Here is a 20,010-nt window from a genome sequence, read left to right on the forward strand (position 1 = left end):
GGAAACTGGACTTATTTATCTATCTGAAAAGCTAGCCTGAAAGCAATGTAGCTAGGCAGTTTGTATGCTATCTGGCTATCTGTCTAGCCAAGTAGGTAGCAAGCTTGCTCGATATGCTAGTGGAAGAATACCCAAAACATCTGAACCAACTCATTCAATTTAAGAGGCAATTCTACCAAACATTAGCACAAAGCAGAGGTAAACTTCTGAATTTGAGCAAAAAAGTATGTCATTTATAAATGAATTATTCTGGCATTTAGCAAGTGGAAATATTTTAGTAATCAAAACTGAGCTAAAACAGGAGATGTTTAGTCTGATCTAACTTTAGACAGGAACAGTTGGACTAGAGTGTGTGCTTCTATGCACAAAACTAACAAACGATACTCCAGTTTGTCATCAAAAGGACCTTAACAGCAAAACCAGGGGTTTGAGCTTTTGAAAACGTAACTTTTAAAAAAAAACCTCGGTATACTTTGCAGCATCAAAAACCAAATTATTTGTGTATTTCAGCAGGAATGCAGTAAAACAGTTCTGGCCCTAAAAACAAGTCGTGAACATTCACCTTCCCTGTAATCTGTAAGACGTCCCACTGAACAGAGAAGACGAAAATCTTTTAGGGGGAGAAATTGTGCTGACGAATGAAAGAATTAACTCTTTAATCTTTACACGTCAGATTTGGAAGATTGGACTAATTTCAAAGTTGTAAAAAGGACCTTGTGATACCTAAAGAAAAAAAAATCTATGCTTAATTAACTCAAGTGAAGTCGTTAAACATCAAAAACATCAACTTTTTTTGCCGAAAGGATTCAATTTTCACAGAACAGGATTCCGTCAAGCAGACTGTGGCCTGCAGGACGTCTTTACCTCCAAATTCTAAAAGCATGTGCTGCTTTTTTGGTGGATGCATTTTAACAATACATCTGAGTGCAACAAAAAAAACAAAACAAAAGTGTTCTGTTGGAGGGCAAAGTCTTAAATCAGAAACAGGAGAGCAGCTTTAAGAAGCTTAGCTGCTTTGTAAGTAAACACGTTACACTCCGAGTTCTGCCAGTCCAACGACGCAGGGCAGAACAGAACATGCTGCATGATCTCCTGCAGGGTAAACACATATCCCCCACAGACAAAGGCAGAAAGCACAACTTCTCATCGTTTCCAGTGGAAAAAAATAAAAGATTAAGAGAACCTTGGGTGCTGCTCTTGAGCCCCTGAAACCAAAATGCACTCATTGTTGAACACTGAAGCGAGACATACGTGATAAACCTCTGGATTCTGCAAAATGTCACGTGGGTTTTCTACATGAGAGCAATTAAACCTAAACGGGTCCCGGTAGTCTGCTACTGTTACATTTCTGAGCTTTTTCTCTTCCACCACTGGATATATAGGTATAGTCAAAGTAACAGTGCAGATGCTGTCTTTAGGTTAATCTGTTATTAGAAAGTTTAATCGTAGCGCAGGAGAAAATCAACGTAGATGAGCTTTGGTTGCAGAGACATTGTTGAGTTTTTTTATCCATGAAAAATGTTCCTGGCTCAATATTTTATTACTCTACTTACGAGAAATTGGGAATGTCATTTGAACTCCCTGGGTCCTGGCACAGTCCACAACATTTTCAACAGGATTGAGGACAAGCTCCAGCCCGCTTTGTGTTTTCCAATCCCAGATTCAACGTGTGTTTGGGATCATTCATTGTTGGACAAACAATTTCTGTCCCCATTTTATTGCCAACTAAAGAGAGAATTTGATGATAGTCCTCTCATTTCATAATGCAATCCATTTTGTACAATCCACCTGGCACTAACAACAGTAGAAGTTTCCCAGAGCATGACACTACTGCTACCATGCTTGATGGTTAGTGAAGCGTGTCTAGGTTTAGAAGCCTCCATGCACACTTTGTGGTTACAGGTACACAGTGGCTTCACTGCAATGAGACAATTTTGTTTGCCAGGTTCGGGCCTCCTTTGTTTTCCTCTGACTGTAAACTACAGACGTTGGATCCTTCGTCTGTTGAGGTTGCTTCTTAAGGTTCGCATGTGAAAACCAGTACAAATACTCAAGTATTCATGGGAGTTGGGTACTACAGCCATCTCCGAAAGAATTCACCAATTCTTCTGACTCTCATTAAACACATGTATTACTGCCTATTACAATAGTTCAAACACATAATATTCCTCTATGTCCATAAATATGCATATTGGAGCTCGTCTTTGGATTACTTTAGAAGCTTATTCAAAATGAAAGTTATTATAAATATAACCTACATTTGTATGAAAACTCAATTATTTGTGGGTTGGATTAAGCCCAGAATGTTTCAGGATTGGGACACAACAGACTAAGGCAATTTGTTACAGCAGCTTAATGTAAGTTTTCATTATTGATGCTATTATTAGATAAAACCATATAGGTCAAACAGAAATACCTATCTATAAATCAGGCTCTAATTAGGACAGTTCTAAATGCACAGCTGCTCTTTGGAAATTAAAATAGCAAAAAATATATTAAGATATAATCGCCACCATCTGAAATAGGACTTGCAAAATTCATTTATTTCTGAGAAAAAAAAAATACAGTTCCTCTTTACTCCTGGTCTGATTTTCTTTTTAAATAATACTATTTTAAATTTCCTAACCAAAGCAGACAATAACAAACAAGCGAGTCAGCAGGAATCAATAGCTGTGTTTCAACTGGCCGTAAAAATCGCACAATGTAACATATCGAAAATAAGTTAGCTTCATGGAAACACACCAACTTTGAACTTGGCAGGATTTTTAATGACTTATCATGTAAACAAACGTATTCAGGTGTTATTAGAATTGTGTTTATTAATGTCAAGAAAACCCAATTGCAAAGTTGGGTTTTCTTGACATTAGTGGACATTTGTAATGGTAAGGCAGCTACAGTTAATATATGAAAATCAATCACAGTATCAATATGAGTCTGAACAGAAAGAGCATAGTGATTTTATGGCCACATCTTGTTTGAATCAAATGTATTCACAGCAACTAATTACTAAGTGAATACTGTACTTTAATCTGCATTCTATTTTAGGGCTCTAAAACAAAAAATTTAAACATTTGATAAATACGTATTCTTGAAATAGTTGTGAACGGGACTTTAGACTCACAACATCTTAACACATTCAAAGCATCTCTTTCTGGTGCTTTCGTCACCCTGAAAACCACTGTGAGATGTCAGGACCACCTAGAATTTTCACAGGCCCAGTCATGCATTTCTTCTTCAAAGTAAACTTTGGTTAAAAGCCCTTTTTTTCCCCCCAAGTTCAATAGAATATTACCCCAAGATCTATAGAGACCCAGTGTTTGGTCACTGACTATGTTTCAAAGCTCTCTTACTTTAACTACTGAAATATCTTGAACACATTTGCCTTGCAGTGACAAAGTACGACCGAAGGCAATTATAATCGTGAGCAATTCGAATTAGCTTACCAAAATGTATATGTTTGGTCATTTTATTGTAAGTTATAATAATAAAACTATCTTATCTGAAATAGGGTCCTACTTCAAGAAGCTGATGAACCAGGAGTTTGATGTTAAGGTCTGAACATCAAAATCTAATTCCTAGGTAAGTGGCATTCCACTTTAGGGAAGATGTTTTTTGCGTCATCCACAATCTCTGACGTAGCACCGGTGGGTCTGTGCCTTACCAGAGGCACAAAACTCCAGCTCAGAAGTGGAGACTTTCCATGTTTTTGAGATGTGTGGTCCATGCTCACTTGCAATCTGTACATCTTGTTTGCTGCAGCCACACGTAGCATCGACATCTATCGGAATCATGTTTTGTCTAGCCTGGTTGATTCTTCCAAACCAGTAGATGGAAACACAAAATTCGCATTTTCTTTGTTGTTTTTGCAACATTTTAAAGTTTGCCTAAAATTTGTATGACAATCACATGGAAACACAGCTGGACACACTGAACAGCCATAGAACAGACCGCACATACACACACACCTAAGAATAAATTAGAGTAAGACTCATGTTTTTGGAGGAAGCTGGAATAAGTGGCGGGAACACACACAAGTAAATAAAGAATAAGAAATAAAGGATGCAGTGTGTAAGTACTAATTTAGTGGGTTTACTGGGATTTATTTATTCAAGTGTACCTGCAGACTAAGTCCTAACAACACTTCTTACAGAGTCTTAGAACAAAGACAAGAACACAGAGGGTGGCCTAAAAATATCCATCAGGATATCATTGCAAATCACCCAAAATTCCTCCAATCAGCTCGAATGTACTGGATAAATCTCTGCTTCTTCGTCTCCTCTCCTCATCACCGCCATCAGCGCCTCAACAGCCAACTGTCTGGCCTCATCAGTTAACACTTCTCAACAGAGAAGAGGGCAACTCGCCCCCAGACCCCCTCCGTGCTGGGAACCCTCCAGTCTTCACAGCCAGATCAACCACTTCAAGACGAGGGCTCACACTCCTTTCCAGAGCAAACCGCTGCTGCCTGTGATCTTTGAGCCAAATACAAATTTGGTTAGGCATTGAATCCCCTGCCAGTTCACACTTCCCACTCTCTAGATGGAGGAGGTTTTAAAATATAACCAACTGCGTCCTGAAACATATCCTCCCGCGTGCTCAGAGGGATTTCTCTTACATGGAACGTAAAGACGAGCTGCATTTTTGGTCTCAAACGTGATTTGAGCTAAATACTTACAAGAGGGATAACATGAAGTGGATGCATATCCCACATGATGCTAAGATGTGGGAACGGTGGGTACTTTTAAAACCTGTAACTTCTGTTCGTTTGTATTGCATCCAATGGAAAAATACATTCTTTACTGTACTCCATCTTTCGTAACATGGGATTTGATCATTGCCCATTATGATCGATGGAAGAAATGGTTTGAATTTTCTTCTTCTTGCTCTGCTCAACTCTTCTGGGACCTGAGGTTGTATTTAAGGTGTTTTTTTAATCATTATTTTTACTTTGGACTTTCTCTCAGTTGTAAAAAAACAATACCATGTTGCCACAGTTACCAGTGCCTCAACCCAAAAAACTATGAACTGGAGTCACTAGAGTCTATTAATAGAACAAATCAGAACTATTGTCACAGCTACCTCAACATGCTGCCACCATGAGCAGTGCAATTCTCGAATTTTGTAATTTTTCAAATCTGTTTTCGTTTTTTTTATTCATGGGTGAATTCGCACTAGAGCTGTTTGGTCTGCTTTAATCGAACTTTGTCTACAAAGTCTGGTTCATTTGGGGAGGTATGAATGCGCAATCACACTTTTAATGTGAGCCACAAAAAATTTATTTGGTCTGCTTACAAACCTCGGTCTTGGTTTGGTTGAAGAGAACTCTAGTGTGTTTTAAACTGAACCATTAAACTCCTGGCGGACCAGAGACCACTCCCAAAACAGGAAGTGGACAATAACACAGGGCATTCTGGGTAAATATAAACAATACAAACATGGGAGTCCAGTGCTAGTGGGAGAAATGGCTTGTGGTCTTTTGTCAACAACAAAACTGAAATCCTACAATCACTAAAATCTGTTCCATTTTTGTTTACATTTCATAAAGACGGAAGTTCAGAGGTTTTCATGTTGTCTCCTTCAGTGGTGCAGGGCCTCCACAGGCAAGGAAGGGAACAGGTTTCTCAAAGAGTTTCGTTTTGTGTTACAGTTCAGTGTGACAGAGAACCGCAGCAAATGAAAATCAAACAAATGTTGAATCTTTGGTCCCCAATTGAACCGAGTCTACTGGCCTATCAGGTGTGAAAACACCCTGAACCTTCAAACCCAAACCGTGCCTCATGAGAACCCTGATCTTTTGGGGCGCTGGTGACTGTAGATCAGCTCAATAATCTGCCTGTTCTGTCCCATATCTCATTAATATTGCAGATATTAGCTCATTTATTATACATTTAACAAGACAAGCTATTACAACCCACCCAGTGGGGAACACATATGTTCACATACATTTCAAAACAATGAATTCAGTATTTGATCTGGTTCCAAATGCAGTCTAAACAGCCTCATGAAGGAGCTCCAGAAAATGTTCAGGAGAGCGACAAGCTGATATTCTACTGACGTAAACCTGGTCTGCTGCTGATGGTGGGGGGGATAGTTCACATTTAAACAGTCACATACATCCAAGTCACACTGTGCAGCATGAAACATATGAGAAAAGGAGCGCTGCTCAGATGAGACCAGAATCAAAGCTGAACACATCAATCTCGTAGCATGGAAAAGTCCGGCTTCTCGCAGGTCAACGATCATAAATATACAGTGGGAGCTACAACTTAATGGTTTAGATCAGGGGTGTCCAAACCTTTTATCATATGGGACAAAATTGTCAGCATAAAGCTTCTCGCTGGTGGAAAAAATAAATTAAATAAAATACTGTGTTCAAAATCTAAAATTCCCAAAAACGTGGTGATTTTTTTTATACCTACTCAACAAAATACTCAACAGAAATAAAAGAAAGCAGTTTTTCTTGTAGGAACGGTATTGTAGATTCTAAACATCAAATGGTTTTTGCATGTTTTTCTTGTTAAATAAAAGGCATTCAGATTGCTCATTCTTCTGGGCTCAACTACAAAAATATCTTCTGTTCTCAACAATAAAACACTTGCTGTATTTAGCCAAGTTGTAATACAGCAAATAAAAGCAGATTTGGGTGTCCTTTAGAGTAAAAGTCAAAGCGTAGATGTCTTCCTCATTACCATGACAATAGAAAGAAACCAGGAAGCTTGAAACAGATGATCACATTGTGTTGCTACCAACAGTTTTGTACGTTGATTTTGGTTCGAAAGTCACAGTTTTGTCCAAATTTATTCTTGACTTGTGTTCAGACCACAAAAAAATAATCAGTTCAGGGGCCTTACTGGGTCCCCGGACCACAGTTTGAACACTGTTCGTTTCACATGAATGTGTTAGAATGGCCCATTCAAAACAATTCAAATTCAAATTATTGATTTCAAAGGGAAATAATTAAGTGATGTTGAATCTCATAAACATCCAAGATAAATTTGAGAATATATGGTAAGATTAATAAAGTCAGAGTTTCCCACAGTGTATTATAAACTTGGAGGGCCACCAGACTTTATGTATTCCCCCACCAGGCTTAGCATTGTTTATTTATTTAATTATTGCATTTTTTAAGACTTTATAGTTGGTGTTTAGGTAATTTTTCAGTCTTCCAATAACGCATAGCTATCAAGTGTTATTTTCTAATTTTCTGTCAACTTTGAACATCTTTTTCCTCAAAAACATGGCTTAGCACATTCGCTGGCTGAAACCCCTGAATGTGACGTTCACAGGTGTGTTCCTGATATGGAGCTATTTTGTAAACAAAAATGAGCAAACATAAAAGCCAATGTGCAAAACACCTAGACAGATGAACAAAAAGTGCTTCCATTACTGCAGCTTGAATCTAAATACACACTACACTTCTCTTAATAAAACACGTTTTATTTCCCATTCACATCAGAATCAGACCCAACTCTTTCTGGGTCTGTCACGGAAAATTGCCATGAAATATGTTGAATGTTGTGGTTGTAAGTTGACAAAATGTGAAACTATTAGGATGCATGAACTGTTCTGTACAATAAGCCATCACTGTGAGCCATAGGATCAGCCAAGGTTAAACAGAACAGAAAACCTAGATAACTCCTAAAGCGGCCAGTTTCTCTACAGACAGTGGATTTAAGGTTTTGCCACAATTAAACTACAACCCAGAAACTGTCAGCTGCAACCAGAACTCCCAAACACTCACAAACATTCACTTATTGTAATGGGCAAGTAAACGCAACAACATTTTAAAAAATAGCAACTCTTAATGGCTGTGCAAATGAAAAAATATTTTAAAAATCCAGAAACAGTTGGGATGTTAAGAAAATGAAAAGGTTTGGATGAATTTGTAGCATTCAGGGCGATTTCTAGGTTTCCCGAAAAGAACTTCCTCTTAGCTGTGAATGGTGACTTTTCATTTAGCTTTGTGGAATTTTTCCTCTTATAATCCTCCAATAATCCCATCCAGGCATGTTGCAGAAGTGTCTCTCTGAAAAGGGGACTATTAACGGATTATCCTTAATAAAGTGGCCGTGACTGCGCTTTCTTCCTGAGGGCTTAAAAAACTCTGTTAATCCAAAGATGTGTCACTCACTCACACACTCACACCATCGTTCCGCCGCAACTTTGGAGAGAAAACACAGAGTTTTACTCACCTTCTTCCGGGGCTGCCATTTCATCATATTTGTGAGGCAGGTGGGCGCAGCATCAAAGTGTCACAACAGTGGCAGAGGCATGTCAAACGCCTCGATCAGGACCGCCGAGCAAAGAGCAGGTTAGGGAGGGATGTGTGTGATGTAGGAGGGAGGTTGTTATAATCCAGATATAATGAGGCTGCAGAGCGATCGGTTCAGTCATCCAGCAGCAGCAGCAGCGGTTCCTGCAGCTCTTGACGCTCCGAGGACGCAACTGAGGCGAGAGCCGAAGGAGAGGAGAGCAGAGGAGAGGGAAACCCAACACCGGCACACCCCCCCGTCTCTCCTACACACTCCCTCTCTTTCTCTCTTACACACGCAGACACACTGGACTTCGATTTTTTTTTGTTGAATCCTAATAAGAAAAAGTGTTTTTTGTCCCAAAATAACCTGGTATTCACCCATGCCAAATATCATGCAATTAAAAGTGTTTTCCAGGCGTATAGTGTCATTTTATAGCACAATCAAGTAACTCTGTTGCTTTCAATTGTTTTAACAAGTATTATAAAATGACTGCAATTTATCACAGAGATTGAGTCTGTCTCTTTAAGAAACTCCTGTTCTTTCTGAAACTCCACCTTCAGGCAGAAGCTAATGCTGTTTGAGGTGCCATGACATAAAAAGTGTAGGCACCACTGTTCTATAACACAAGGTTTAAGAACAAGAACCGATTAAAACGATATTCTTTGTTTATTTACGAATCAAATCAAGGACAAAGTCATATAGTTCAGCCAGAGAGTGTTCATATTTAGATTTAAAACTATCTTAATTTTACCATGAAGTTTGTTTTTCATAAATATGACAAGAATATGTAAACAAGAGATTCAGTCTTGGAAAAAGAAAATAATACACCCGATTTTTATTTCCATTTTAATAAGAAATGGCTTACTGAAAATTATTTCTATTTTTCTAAGCAATCACAAAAATAAATCATTCCTCTGCAATACAGCAAAAAAAAAAAAAAAAACTCTTCTCATTTCTGACCAGCTTTTTCACACGTTTTCCCCTGGGATTCATTTATCTGTGGTGGTGAAATCAAAAGCCTCCATGCCATCACCCTAATCTTTAGCTCTCACCACAGATTCTTTAACAGATTCAAGTTGGGACTCCAAAACGTTAACATCACAAGGAGTTAAGAGTGATATGTTTTAACTATATTAGATCTTAAGGAAACACACACTCCAGCCTGTTTACTAAGAAACAAGCAGCCCTTTATTTCATCACAGAATAATGAGCTGCAACTTAGACACACCACAAGAGGGCGCTCATCCCATTGACTGGATATTCCAGAAATTTGATGATATTGATCTTTTGAGGTTGTGTGTGTGCGTGTGTGTAGGTGTGTGTGTGTGTGCGTGGGTCTGTGTGTGTATGTGTGTGTTGCATCCTGTCCTGCTTTCCTGTTTTTGTCTCCTTCTTCCATTACTTTATTTAATGATGTTCTCTTTTTTCCTCTTGGTATTCATAAACTCACCAAAAATTAAGGCACTTTAGAACTTTATGGAAAACAGTGATTTATAGTTCTCCTCTTTCTTCAGCTCTAACAGTTTGTGGTGGTATATTAAAGCTCTGACCAGGGGAAACAGGTTTTTGAAAGAGTTCGTTTTAACCCAGTGCAGTGTGAAAGGAAACCACAGCAGCTGAAAATGCAACAAATAACACAATTTTGATCCCCAATGGAAGCAAGTCTACCAGACTACCAGGTGTGAAAACATCCTAAGGTGCTTCTTTGTTTTGCATGGTAAAGTTCCCTTTGTAAATGTAACTGTCTTTTAGAAATTGATAAGGGTTTTCAAGACCCTTCTTCATTTCTGTGATTCCATCAGCCATTCGTGAACAATTCTTTATGCAACTCTCTTGAAAGGATAAGCAATCACGGCTGTCGGTCTCTGGCTTGCTTTTTCTGCACTGAATTCCTTCAAATTCATTGAAAAGTTAAAAATGTTATGCACTACAGAGGAAGAAATATGCAAATCCCTTTCATTCCCCCACCCCCTTTAAAGAACGTTTCTATAAAATTTATGATCTTCTTGAGATTTTAACAACCCAGAGATCCTCTGCAGGTCGTCCATCCTTAAACATCATCTTTTTCTAGGCATTGCTTTTGAGCTAAATTAAAAATGATAATCAACTGAAGTCATACCTTTTTAAATAACATGATTTTTATTCCCTGCTGCAGCAGCTGTAGCCTCGACTGCTTCAGACTCAGCATCTCCCTCAATTTCCACTTCTTTTACAAGTTCCCCTTTACTATTCCTGCTAGTCATTCTCTTGTAGTTTGATGAAGATACCTAGAGTTAACAGTGATGGTGTCTCTTTCCGTTTAGTAACCATATTGGTCATCTGTATACCATTAAACATTGTAAAAACATCCTAAAGCAGAATGGAATATTACCAGATTGTGCTTATCTTGTATTTGAAATAGCCAAATGGAGTCCCTACTGCTTCCAGTGCCTGATGAACCCATCAAAATACTCAAAGAATGCATCACAGCAGGCAGACATAGAGGGACGTGGAGTGCGCTACAAATCAGAGGTTCTCTGGTGTTGCAATGGTCAGGAGGTGCTGTTTGAAATCAGAGCTGGGGAAGTGGTAGGGGTATTACTGTCGATGTGTGGAGCTACACTACCGTTCAAAAGTTTGGGGTACTGTACTGTAGCTTCTGTGAGGAGCTAAACTGTTTTCAGATGTGTGCACATGGTTGCACAAGGGTTTTCTAAACATCAATTAGCCTTCTGAGCCAATGAGCAATCACATTGTACCATTAGAACACTGGAGTGATAGTTGCTGGAAATGAGCCTCTATACACCTATGTAGATATTGCACCAAAAACCAGACATTTTTAGCTAGAATAGTCATTTACCACATTAGCAATGTATAGAGTGTATTTCTATAAAGTTAGGACTGGTTTAGAGTTATTTTCATTGAAAAGTACAGTTCTTTTAGTGACATTTCAATGTGACCCCAAACTTTTGAACGGTAGTGTAAGTGGACAAGGACAATGGATTCCACAGAAAAATCTTAATAAGTAAAGTCAGGCTCTACAAAAGGGGTGGAGAAAATCAAAAGCCATTCTCCACAAAATAGTTTCTGTGTGCAATGTTGTTTTTTTTCCGTCCGAGAGCTGTAATAGCTGAGAGATTTTTAGATGTTCATGTGTGCATTATAGCTCTATAACGCAATGGGCTTGTCCAATCGATAACCAATAAAGTTCACAGAGGGATGGTGAAGTTAAGCTGTAGTGACAGATAAATATCACTGAACAACACCATTCCTAAAGCAGAACAGAAACGCTCTGGGTGAGGTTGCTGCTGATGGATGACTGTCGTTTAAAGAACAAAAACAAATCCACTTTCAAAATAAAGGCTCAGAGTTTTGGTTTATTACAGATGTGCAGTTGAAAACAGATACTTGCATATTGTGTGTATAACCTACATATGGATACATAGATAAAAACCGTTCAGATTTTATTGCTTTTGATGCAAATATCCTCTAAAAATGTTATCAGTTGTTCTAAAAACCCAACTTCAAACAGACATTATCAGCCATGGCAGCCGCTTGCTTCCATTCTGAGTTGTCAAATGGTCACTAGGCAAATATTCAGTCTCTCAAAATGAACGGGTCAACAGACTTTCATGTCTGGACTGTTTATGCATGACTGCAGGAAGGGAGGATCTTGAATCGATGAAAAGTAAAGTTCAAAAAGAGATGGTGAAGGTAAACCATATCGGCACAAATATCACAAATATCACCAAACAAATATCCCAGAAAACAAGCAGACACACACTGAAGATACATGCAACTTTGGATTGATGGACAGAAAGTTGATCAGCTCCAACTGGAGCCTGGAAATTAAAAAAAATCTGATATCTTATCAATCAGTGAACACACCATGACTTTACCAGGATGAACACCAAACCCATCCTGACAGAAGTAGACTTGAAAGCATCAATATCGACTGCTCCTCAACTCTTAAACTCAAGCATCGCACAGCTTATATAGGAAACCCGTAGCCATGTCTCCATTAATGTTTCTTTAATGCACATATAAAAACAGTTGATAGCATAATACAAAATAATAATTTCATTAAAAAGTTTTAAATTCTCAGTTAAGATGGTTTTTGGTTATTGTAAATTCATAGGAAAATGGAAAAACATTTGATGAATAATTTCTAACATAGAAAACTTTCCCAGTTATTGGTCGGTCTGTGTTTTACTCTGAACATTTCAGAATGGGGGTCAAGGTTCACTCCCATTCACTGGTGGTGGCAGAAAGCGCCGTAAATTTCTAAGGCCAAGGCTTCAGCAATGTGGGGAGAACTTTCTGCTTTTTTCTGAGATGTGTAATCCATGGTCGTTTGCAACCTCTACATTTTGTGTCAGCTAAAATTGGAAGAACAAAGCAAAACATTATCCACAGATGTCCGATGTCTCTGTCCAATATGAAGAAAGTAGTAAGAAGAAAACAAACAGATAATAGGGACTATGTTATATATCTGCATTAACATCGGTACCAGATGATGTTTGTCACTTTTTAGTATGTCGGGATCGGCCCGATAAGTAGAACTCGGCTGATATTAATAACCTATATTTATTTTTGCTTTATGTTTCTGGAGGGGGAAGGAACAGGGTTGGCATTTGCTTAGTCATGTGACAATGATGCAGCAAAGAATTGAAGGAAAATCTATTTTTAATGTATCCTGTATAATATTGGCTTACAGCCAGTATCGGTATTGGCCCAAATTTGCAAATTGGTGCATCCTAAATGGATAAAATATAAAATGTTTTATTTATGTGAATGTATAATGAATTTCACTGATCAAGTATTTATGTGTCATGTTTTGTGTATCCCATAATTCCTACAAAGTGTTTTTGTAATGCCGTTGGGTTAAACCGCAGACCGAGCTCAGATGTTATGATTTATATACACCAGGCTCATGAGAGCAAGCACAAATAAATGGTGATGTAATACAGTTGTAACTTTGTGAAGGAAGCAGGAGGTATAAGGTAGCAGATGACAGACTGCACCTCATCCACCAACCTCACTCTGCTGACGTCTTTTGAAAACTCGACACGGCCAGAAAGAACTCCGACTGTCAGCCGTATGACAGAAGTTAAAGTGCAAAACAGAAGTGCAGACACGTGAGGACCTGCAGCCAGGAGTCGCAGAGCATCAGAGCGAGTTAATTAGGATGATCGGCCTGACACCTTTCTTCTCCGGGCTGTGATGAAACCAAACACCATGGAAGCCATAAGACGTGTTGGTAAAGAGAGCATTAATAATTCACCACACTATTCTGACCGCTGAGGCGATCCGTTCCGCCTTTGGCTGAATTCTTATGGAAGCGTGGATGTCAACGTCTCAATTGCTGTAACATATGCCACCTGTAGCTACAAGCTGCAGCAAATCTTTTCCATATGATAGTTCAAACAAAAAGTGTGTACAGATTAAAGAGAACGTTAGAAATAAAACAACATGATACTCAATTCAATAAGTTGGCTAAAATATGAAAAACTTGCCTGGTTTGCAAAATAAATAAATAAATAAATCACTCTATGATTTTACATATTATAAATTATTAACTTTTAGGTAGGAAATTATCCTTTGTCCAGATGTCTGACAAGTACGAACATACTGATGTTTAGATATCACTACTAAAGCAAGTTATATTAATCAGAAATTTTCTAGAAAAAAAACTTGGAAATTTCTAAGTTTGAAAAGTCAAAAATTTGATTGAAAAAAAAAAAAATTTTCAGAGAAATCTCTGAAATGTTCTAGGCAAAAATGTGGATATTTCAGAGTTTAAAAGTAAAAATTTTTTGATGTGAACATTTCCAAAATTCAAAGGTTTTTGACATTTGAAACATTTTTTTCTAGAAAATTTCTGAGATTATCCTAAAAATTTGGCCAGAAATGTACTTTTGTTCAATAGCTCTTATGCACTGTCATTGTTTTCAACTTATTTTCAAAATGTCATCAAAAAACATCAAAGCAGCCCAAATATTTTTCATCCTCCAACAAATGTGACTCCTGGTGACCTATATCACATTAATTTCAATGACTGAAACGAAAAGCTAGAAGTCCTGCTCAACCCTATCTTGTTACCTCTGGGTAACTTGATAGCTCCATTGAAACAAAATGGAGGATGCGTGGCTGGAGTTAAATTCCATTTAAGCATGGATTGATATTCAAAATTCAAGAAGCGTGACATGATAATGTCTCCATTTGTCATTCTGCCTTGCAAAGCAGACTAAAGTAGATCATGAGGATGCTTTGCACACCAATGGATTAAAGCAGATCATAGACAGGCAATAGTGATAAAATAACTCTGCAGCTGCAGAACACACAGCTATAACTGGCATACATAGCATAGCTCAGAGCAGTATCAAAAGTGTGAATTTAGACCTTTGAATATAGTTTAAAAACATAACACTCACTTTGGGATTAAAAGTAATTGTCAAAATGTAAGTAGTGATTTATTGATGAGTCACAGTTAGACTTGACAGGTCCGCAGTGCAAGTTAGACGCCCGGAGCGACAAAACAGACGCCTGCTGGGTTATTATAAACATCAAAAGCAAACTGGAGTATTGAAACCCCCTATTTCAGTAAACACTGCAGCTGCTGATGGAAGTATTTTCCCACTGAAAACAACCAGCGCTACGCTCTGAATCATATCTGAACTGATTTGTTTTGGTTTTCTAATGATGTCACACAATAACGCAGTGTGTCTGAGGTCCGTCTGCTCATCCGATATCTTAAGATTAGGTTGTGGGGGCAACAGGTCCAGCTCATTCTGGGGAATCCCAAGGTGGGACTGAGATCCTATCATTGAGTTCTAGCCCATCTCGACTGCTTGTATCAGTGTTTGATGTGTGTTTCAATACTGATTTTTCTTCCTTAAAATAGAAGATTAATAATATTAACTAATCCAAAAGAGGAAAAGTTTAGTCTGAAAGAAAATGTATGTGCTTTTATGCAAGGGTGTAAATAATATGTTTCAACTATTGTGCTGTTTTGACACCTGACAGAGTGGTCGACTCGGTTCGATTGGGGACCAAAACTGCTACCCACAAACATTTTCAGCTGGTGTGGTTCTCTTTCACTGCACTATGTTTAAAAAAAAAAAAACCTTTGGAAAACCTGTTCCCCTCCCCACCTGTGGAGGCACTGCACCAAGAACCACTGAAGGAAACAAGCTGAAAACTCCAGATGACAGCGAGGCATTAAGCCAGATTTTAGCAGGTGTAGGATTTCTCTTTTGTCTTTGACAATCTATTTATTTCTCCATCTAGAGCTAGACTTGCACATTTGTTTTGGTTGCATTTACCCAGAATTCCCAGCTATAGTCTGCTTCCTGCTTTTGGGGCGGTCTCCTGTCTGCATGGTGTCAACATACGCATTCAAACCCTTTGAAAATGGTTCAATTGCTCATTCACCGCTCCCCAAACGAGGAAAGACTGAAATCAGAAATAATCTCCATTCAGATTTCTACGTCGTTCTTAAGGCCAGGCAGTGAGATCTTAGTGCTACTGAACTAGAACCACACTGGCATGTAAATGAACCACTGTGACATTTGCTGATGCATTAACATGCTGACCTTAATGGTCCGCTTTTCCATAACTGATGCTTGTTCAGGGGCTTTTTATACAAGATGAGGCCCAGAACAAGGCGAGGGTCAGAGATGGAAAATTATATGGAATTATACAAATATGATATATGTTTTAAATCTGCTAGCTTGGTAAAATGGGAACAGCTTATGTAAACATTAATGTCTAATTCTAGTATACATCGCACTAAATAGAATCGATGAAAATTTAGACATTTGTTCTCATTTTAACAAACTAATAGGAGGATGATTAGAATGTAAAACTCTGCATGCGTGTCCTACCTCGCAACACATTAAAGATTTAAAGTGATCAAATGCTTCTTTACCGAGTTAGACAACTACAGCTGATCTTAAGCCACACACAGCCCCCGGATCCCATCTATAATGTACAAGTAGCTTTAATGAAAGCGTGCGTATGCGACGGCGAGAAAGATTTGTTTATGCTCATGGCTGGTGCCAACCTCATTTCTTTTTCATAAAAACTGTAAACTGCACATTTGCAACCTGCTACAAGCGGCAAACAAAGAAGCAGCACAAGCGCGCATACACCAGAGGCATGCAAATAGTGTTACTCCAGCAGACTGGAGTCATTAAAATACACTTCAGCTCCACATTATTTGGAAAAGACACAAGGATGAGATTCGACAATGGAGAAGGGGGGAAACGAAAAGGAGAGAAAAATCAACAAATGCTGCCTCACAGGTGAGCTACATGATATTAAGCAAACATTGAACCGTGATGTGGGACAAGCACACAGACACTGAGGAGCTACAGGGGGAAAAGCAGAAGTTCATGTTTGTTTCATGTTAACACGGGAAAGTGGATGAGGTGGCAGCAATAACTTCAGTGTTCCCAAAACTATTCTCAGGGGTTTATTGAGATAAAGAGGAAAAACAACGGTTCAAGAGGTTACATTCTGCAGCTATTTTATTGAAAGTGATTGGAAAATGTGCTACAGCTTCTGTGCAAAGATTCACCCAAACAGATGTGTGGGGGTTTTTTAATTACCATATTTTTCGGACTATAAACCGCTACTTTTTCCCCCACGCTCTGAACCAGGCTGCTTATATATGTATGTTTCCAGTATTTTTTTGTTTCGTTTTTTCAAACTTTGTGGATGCGGCTAATAGTGAGGTGCGCTCTATATAGTCCGGAAAATACAGTAATTGTCAGTTCAGTTCATCAAAAAATCTTCTTGAGACCAACACCGGTCTCAAGAGCTACAACACTGACGATGTAAAGCTCTTGGTTCTGTGTGGACAAATACAAATGTACTGTGCTACGTTATTCGCTAGTCAGATCCCCAGTCAGTTCTACATTTTCCACTTCTATTAAGTTTTAGGACATAATACAACCTAATTAATTGAAAAAACTGCCTTATTTACTGATGACTGAGATTTAAAAAAATAATAATAATAATAATAAAATATATATAAATAAATGCCCTGTGTCAAGCATAAAAGTTTTATGAACATTTGAGTTACGTAATATATAGAGAACCTCAAAATATATTTTCAGTAATTACTGATCTTCATATCGGCAGTGATAACATAATATTTAAATTATACTATGTCATATAGTTATGAAATGTAAATAATTTTTCTTGATTAAAGTGTACCACACCAGGGTTGTGTGATCTTTGTTCAGATGCAGGAGGATCAGACTATGCATCTTCATTAGCCAGTAACGCGAGAGGCAGATGTGTGATGGTGCGATGTGGATGTTAAGACACCGAACACAATTCTATGATTCAACTGAAAGACAAAAAGTCAGAAAAAAAAGCCCATGTTGTGTTTACACAAAACCGAGAACTTAAAGATCCATATTAAATGGTTACAACAAAGTTTCAACTTGCTTAAAATATGTTTTTGAAGGTTAAACAAAAGAGAAAAATTATATCACAGTCAGCCATGACACAGTGGTGTTATTTCAGCTTCCAGTACCAGTGCTAGAATGGTCACTGGATGGACTCTGCCCTTCATTTTCTCTTTTCCTCCAGCTAAATCTTTTACAGCTGGATAACTAATCCAAAAAATGAAGAAAAAACCTGAAAAAGTCTTAAAGCTCTTAGACATTGAATTCGTTGAATCATAGGTAGCTGAAGGTCTATTTATTATTTTAACCAAAGCTCCTTAAAACAGTTTTCAGCAAAAGCAGATTATGGGTTTTTGGTTGTTTGTTTTTGTTTCTAAGTCCCCTCTATTGTGTATGTTTTGTTTGATTCATAATGAAAATACACTTTGATTCATACAGGAGTTTCTGGTCTCCTTATTTCTGATAAAGAGACAAAAAATAAATGAACTCCTGGGACTTTTGAGGGCATAAATTTATTGCTTAATGGGCTGAGAAAAAAAAAATCACATTAACAAACAGCTCATTTATTTAAAAGTCAGACCGTCTCACATTGAGATGACAAAGTCAACCCCGACCTGCGACCCTCGACCTTTTCTTCAGCAGCTGGAAGATGAATTTGTTAGAAAAACTGAGAGATGAGCTGGATATATTATACGATCTCTGTCTTAGTCATCTCTGTGTGCATCATCACTCTGTCTCTTCACACGGCCGTCACTTCTGCTACAAACACGGCAGAGGAACATCGCGCCTGCACACTCCACGTGTCGCCAAAAAGTCAGCATGATTGAGCACTTTCTGCACCAAACAGGGCCACTGGACACACAGAAGCACAATTTGGCAGTGACGAACGTTGCAACTCTGCATGTACAGCTACAGTTTGGACCTTTGATGCCTTTCTGCGCGGGCTTTTATTGCGATGATAATGCTCATTTTCTGAATTATTTACATGTTTATCACAGCCGTTTTTATGACCAGCTACTGAAATCTCAGGTGGAGAGATGTAAAGGACCGTTTCTTATCAATTAATTAGATTGTAAGTACATTTTCAAACTAGCTCTAACAGAAGGACCATGAGAACTTAAGACGGTACAATTATTTTGAAGAAAGAAGTTGCGAATGCACTAAGACGTTACGGCTTTTATGCATGTTCCCCACGCAAGACGTAGCTACTTAAGAAAAAAAATATGTTAAAACGCTTTGAAGGTTCATGGATAACAAGTAAACCTGTGAAGTACTGGGAGGTTATGGTCCGGTCAGATGAGACCAAAACTGAATTTTTAGGAGTTAAAGGTCATTGCACATCACCCAAATTCCCCCATACATGCCGACAGCGAAATTTATAGTTGGGAGCATCATGTTGAACATTATAGCTCGAATATATCATCTTTGATGAGTGTCGTGAAACCCAGACTGTGATGCAGCTTTTAGCCTTGCCACTAGAGGGCGCGGCCGCTTTTGTGTGTGATGTTTTTGTTTGTTGTTCATGAAAGCAGCGGAAATCAGGAGGAGTTTAGAGGCAGTTTGTGTGAGACTGTGTGTCCATAAGACTGGAGGATAACAGTTTGTGCTTGAGAAGGATAAATGGCCAGCTAAAGAGATCTGGACATTTTACCTCATTTTCAACTAAGTGTTACTGTAAAATGGTGAATTTGATCAATTTTAATTGTTTTCTTATACTTTAGCATTATAAGTTATTTAAAAAAAAACAAGACAGGAGTAATGAAAAAAATATTACTTAATGTGACTTAGGCTTTAAGGTCATTATGCGTAGTTGGCTGTAAAAGGTAATGGGTAATTTTTAGTATTAACTTTATTACAAACCAACGAAATTGGTTCACAATAAAGCACTTCAAACAATGAGACGTACCACTTGTAAAGCACATTTAATAGCATCACTTCTTTTATTTCTGTTGTTTCGATTTTGAGCCTGCAAGTCAAACATCTGTGCCAAGAACCTAGACTTTACAATAGTTCAATTGAAAATTAGGTAGCTTCAGTCCTCCATCCTCATACTGCAGCAACACTTTATCCAGGCTGAGTCTTGGTGGCTTACCGTGCCAAATAAATTTTCTAATTGAATTTTAAAGAGAGATGACGAATATGGTTGGGATGTGAATTGGAAGTGACTGAAATGTATAGAAATCTAGGAAAGTTATTCATCTTTATGACATTTATTCTACGTAAGAGGTAAATCCATCTATTTTCCTAAGTCCTCACCTTCTGAAGGAGGGTAGCCAAGTGGAGTTTAAAGAGATTTTAAGGTTACTATCAGCAAACACCCCTAACTATTTGAAATCCTAGGGAGACCATTTGAAATT

The 20,010-nt window shown here is 38.1% G+C and overlaps 1 protein-coding gene across 2 annotated transcripts in view; it reads right to left on the minus strand.

Annotated features, from left to right (window-relative positions):
• The window catches only part of ttc28 (tetratricopeptide repeat domain 28), a 100,534-nt gene that overhangs the window by 62,796 nt on the left and 17,728 nt on the right, over window positions 1–20,010 (minus strand). Inside the window, exon 1 of one of the 2 annotated variants that reach the window (XM_055060737.1) lies at window positions 8,193–8,430. The exons of the other annotated variant lie outside the window; for it this stretch is intronic. Within the exon in view, the coding sequence (XP_054916712.1) occupies window positions 8,193–8,219 (27 nt within the window). The 5' untranslated portion in view covers window positions 8,220–8,430. Of the gene's footprint in view, window positions 1–8,192; window positions 8,431–20,010 lie in introns of those variants that run through there. 2 annotated transcript variants of the gene reach the window in all.

Source organism: Poeciliopsis prolifica, unplaced genomic scaffold (genome assembly GCF_027474105.1).
Source record: "Poeciliopsis prolifica strain line A6 unplaced genomic scaffold, Auburn_PproV2 SCAFFOLD061, whole genome shotgun sequence".
Taxonomy (NCBI): domain Eukaryota; kingdom Metazoa; phylum Chordata; class Actinopteri; order Cyprinodontiformes; family Poeciliidae; genus Poeciliopsis; species Poeciliopsis prolifica.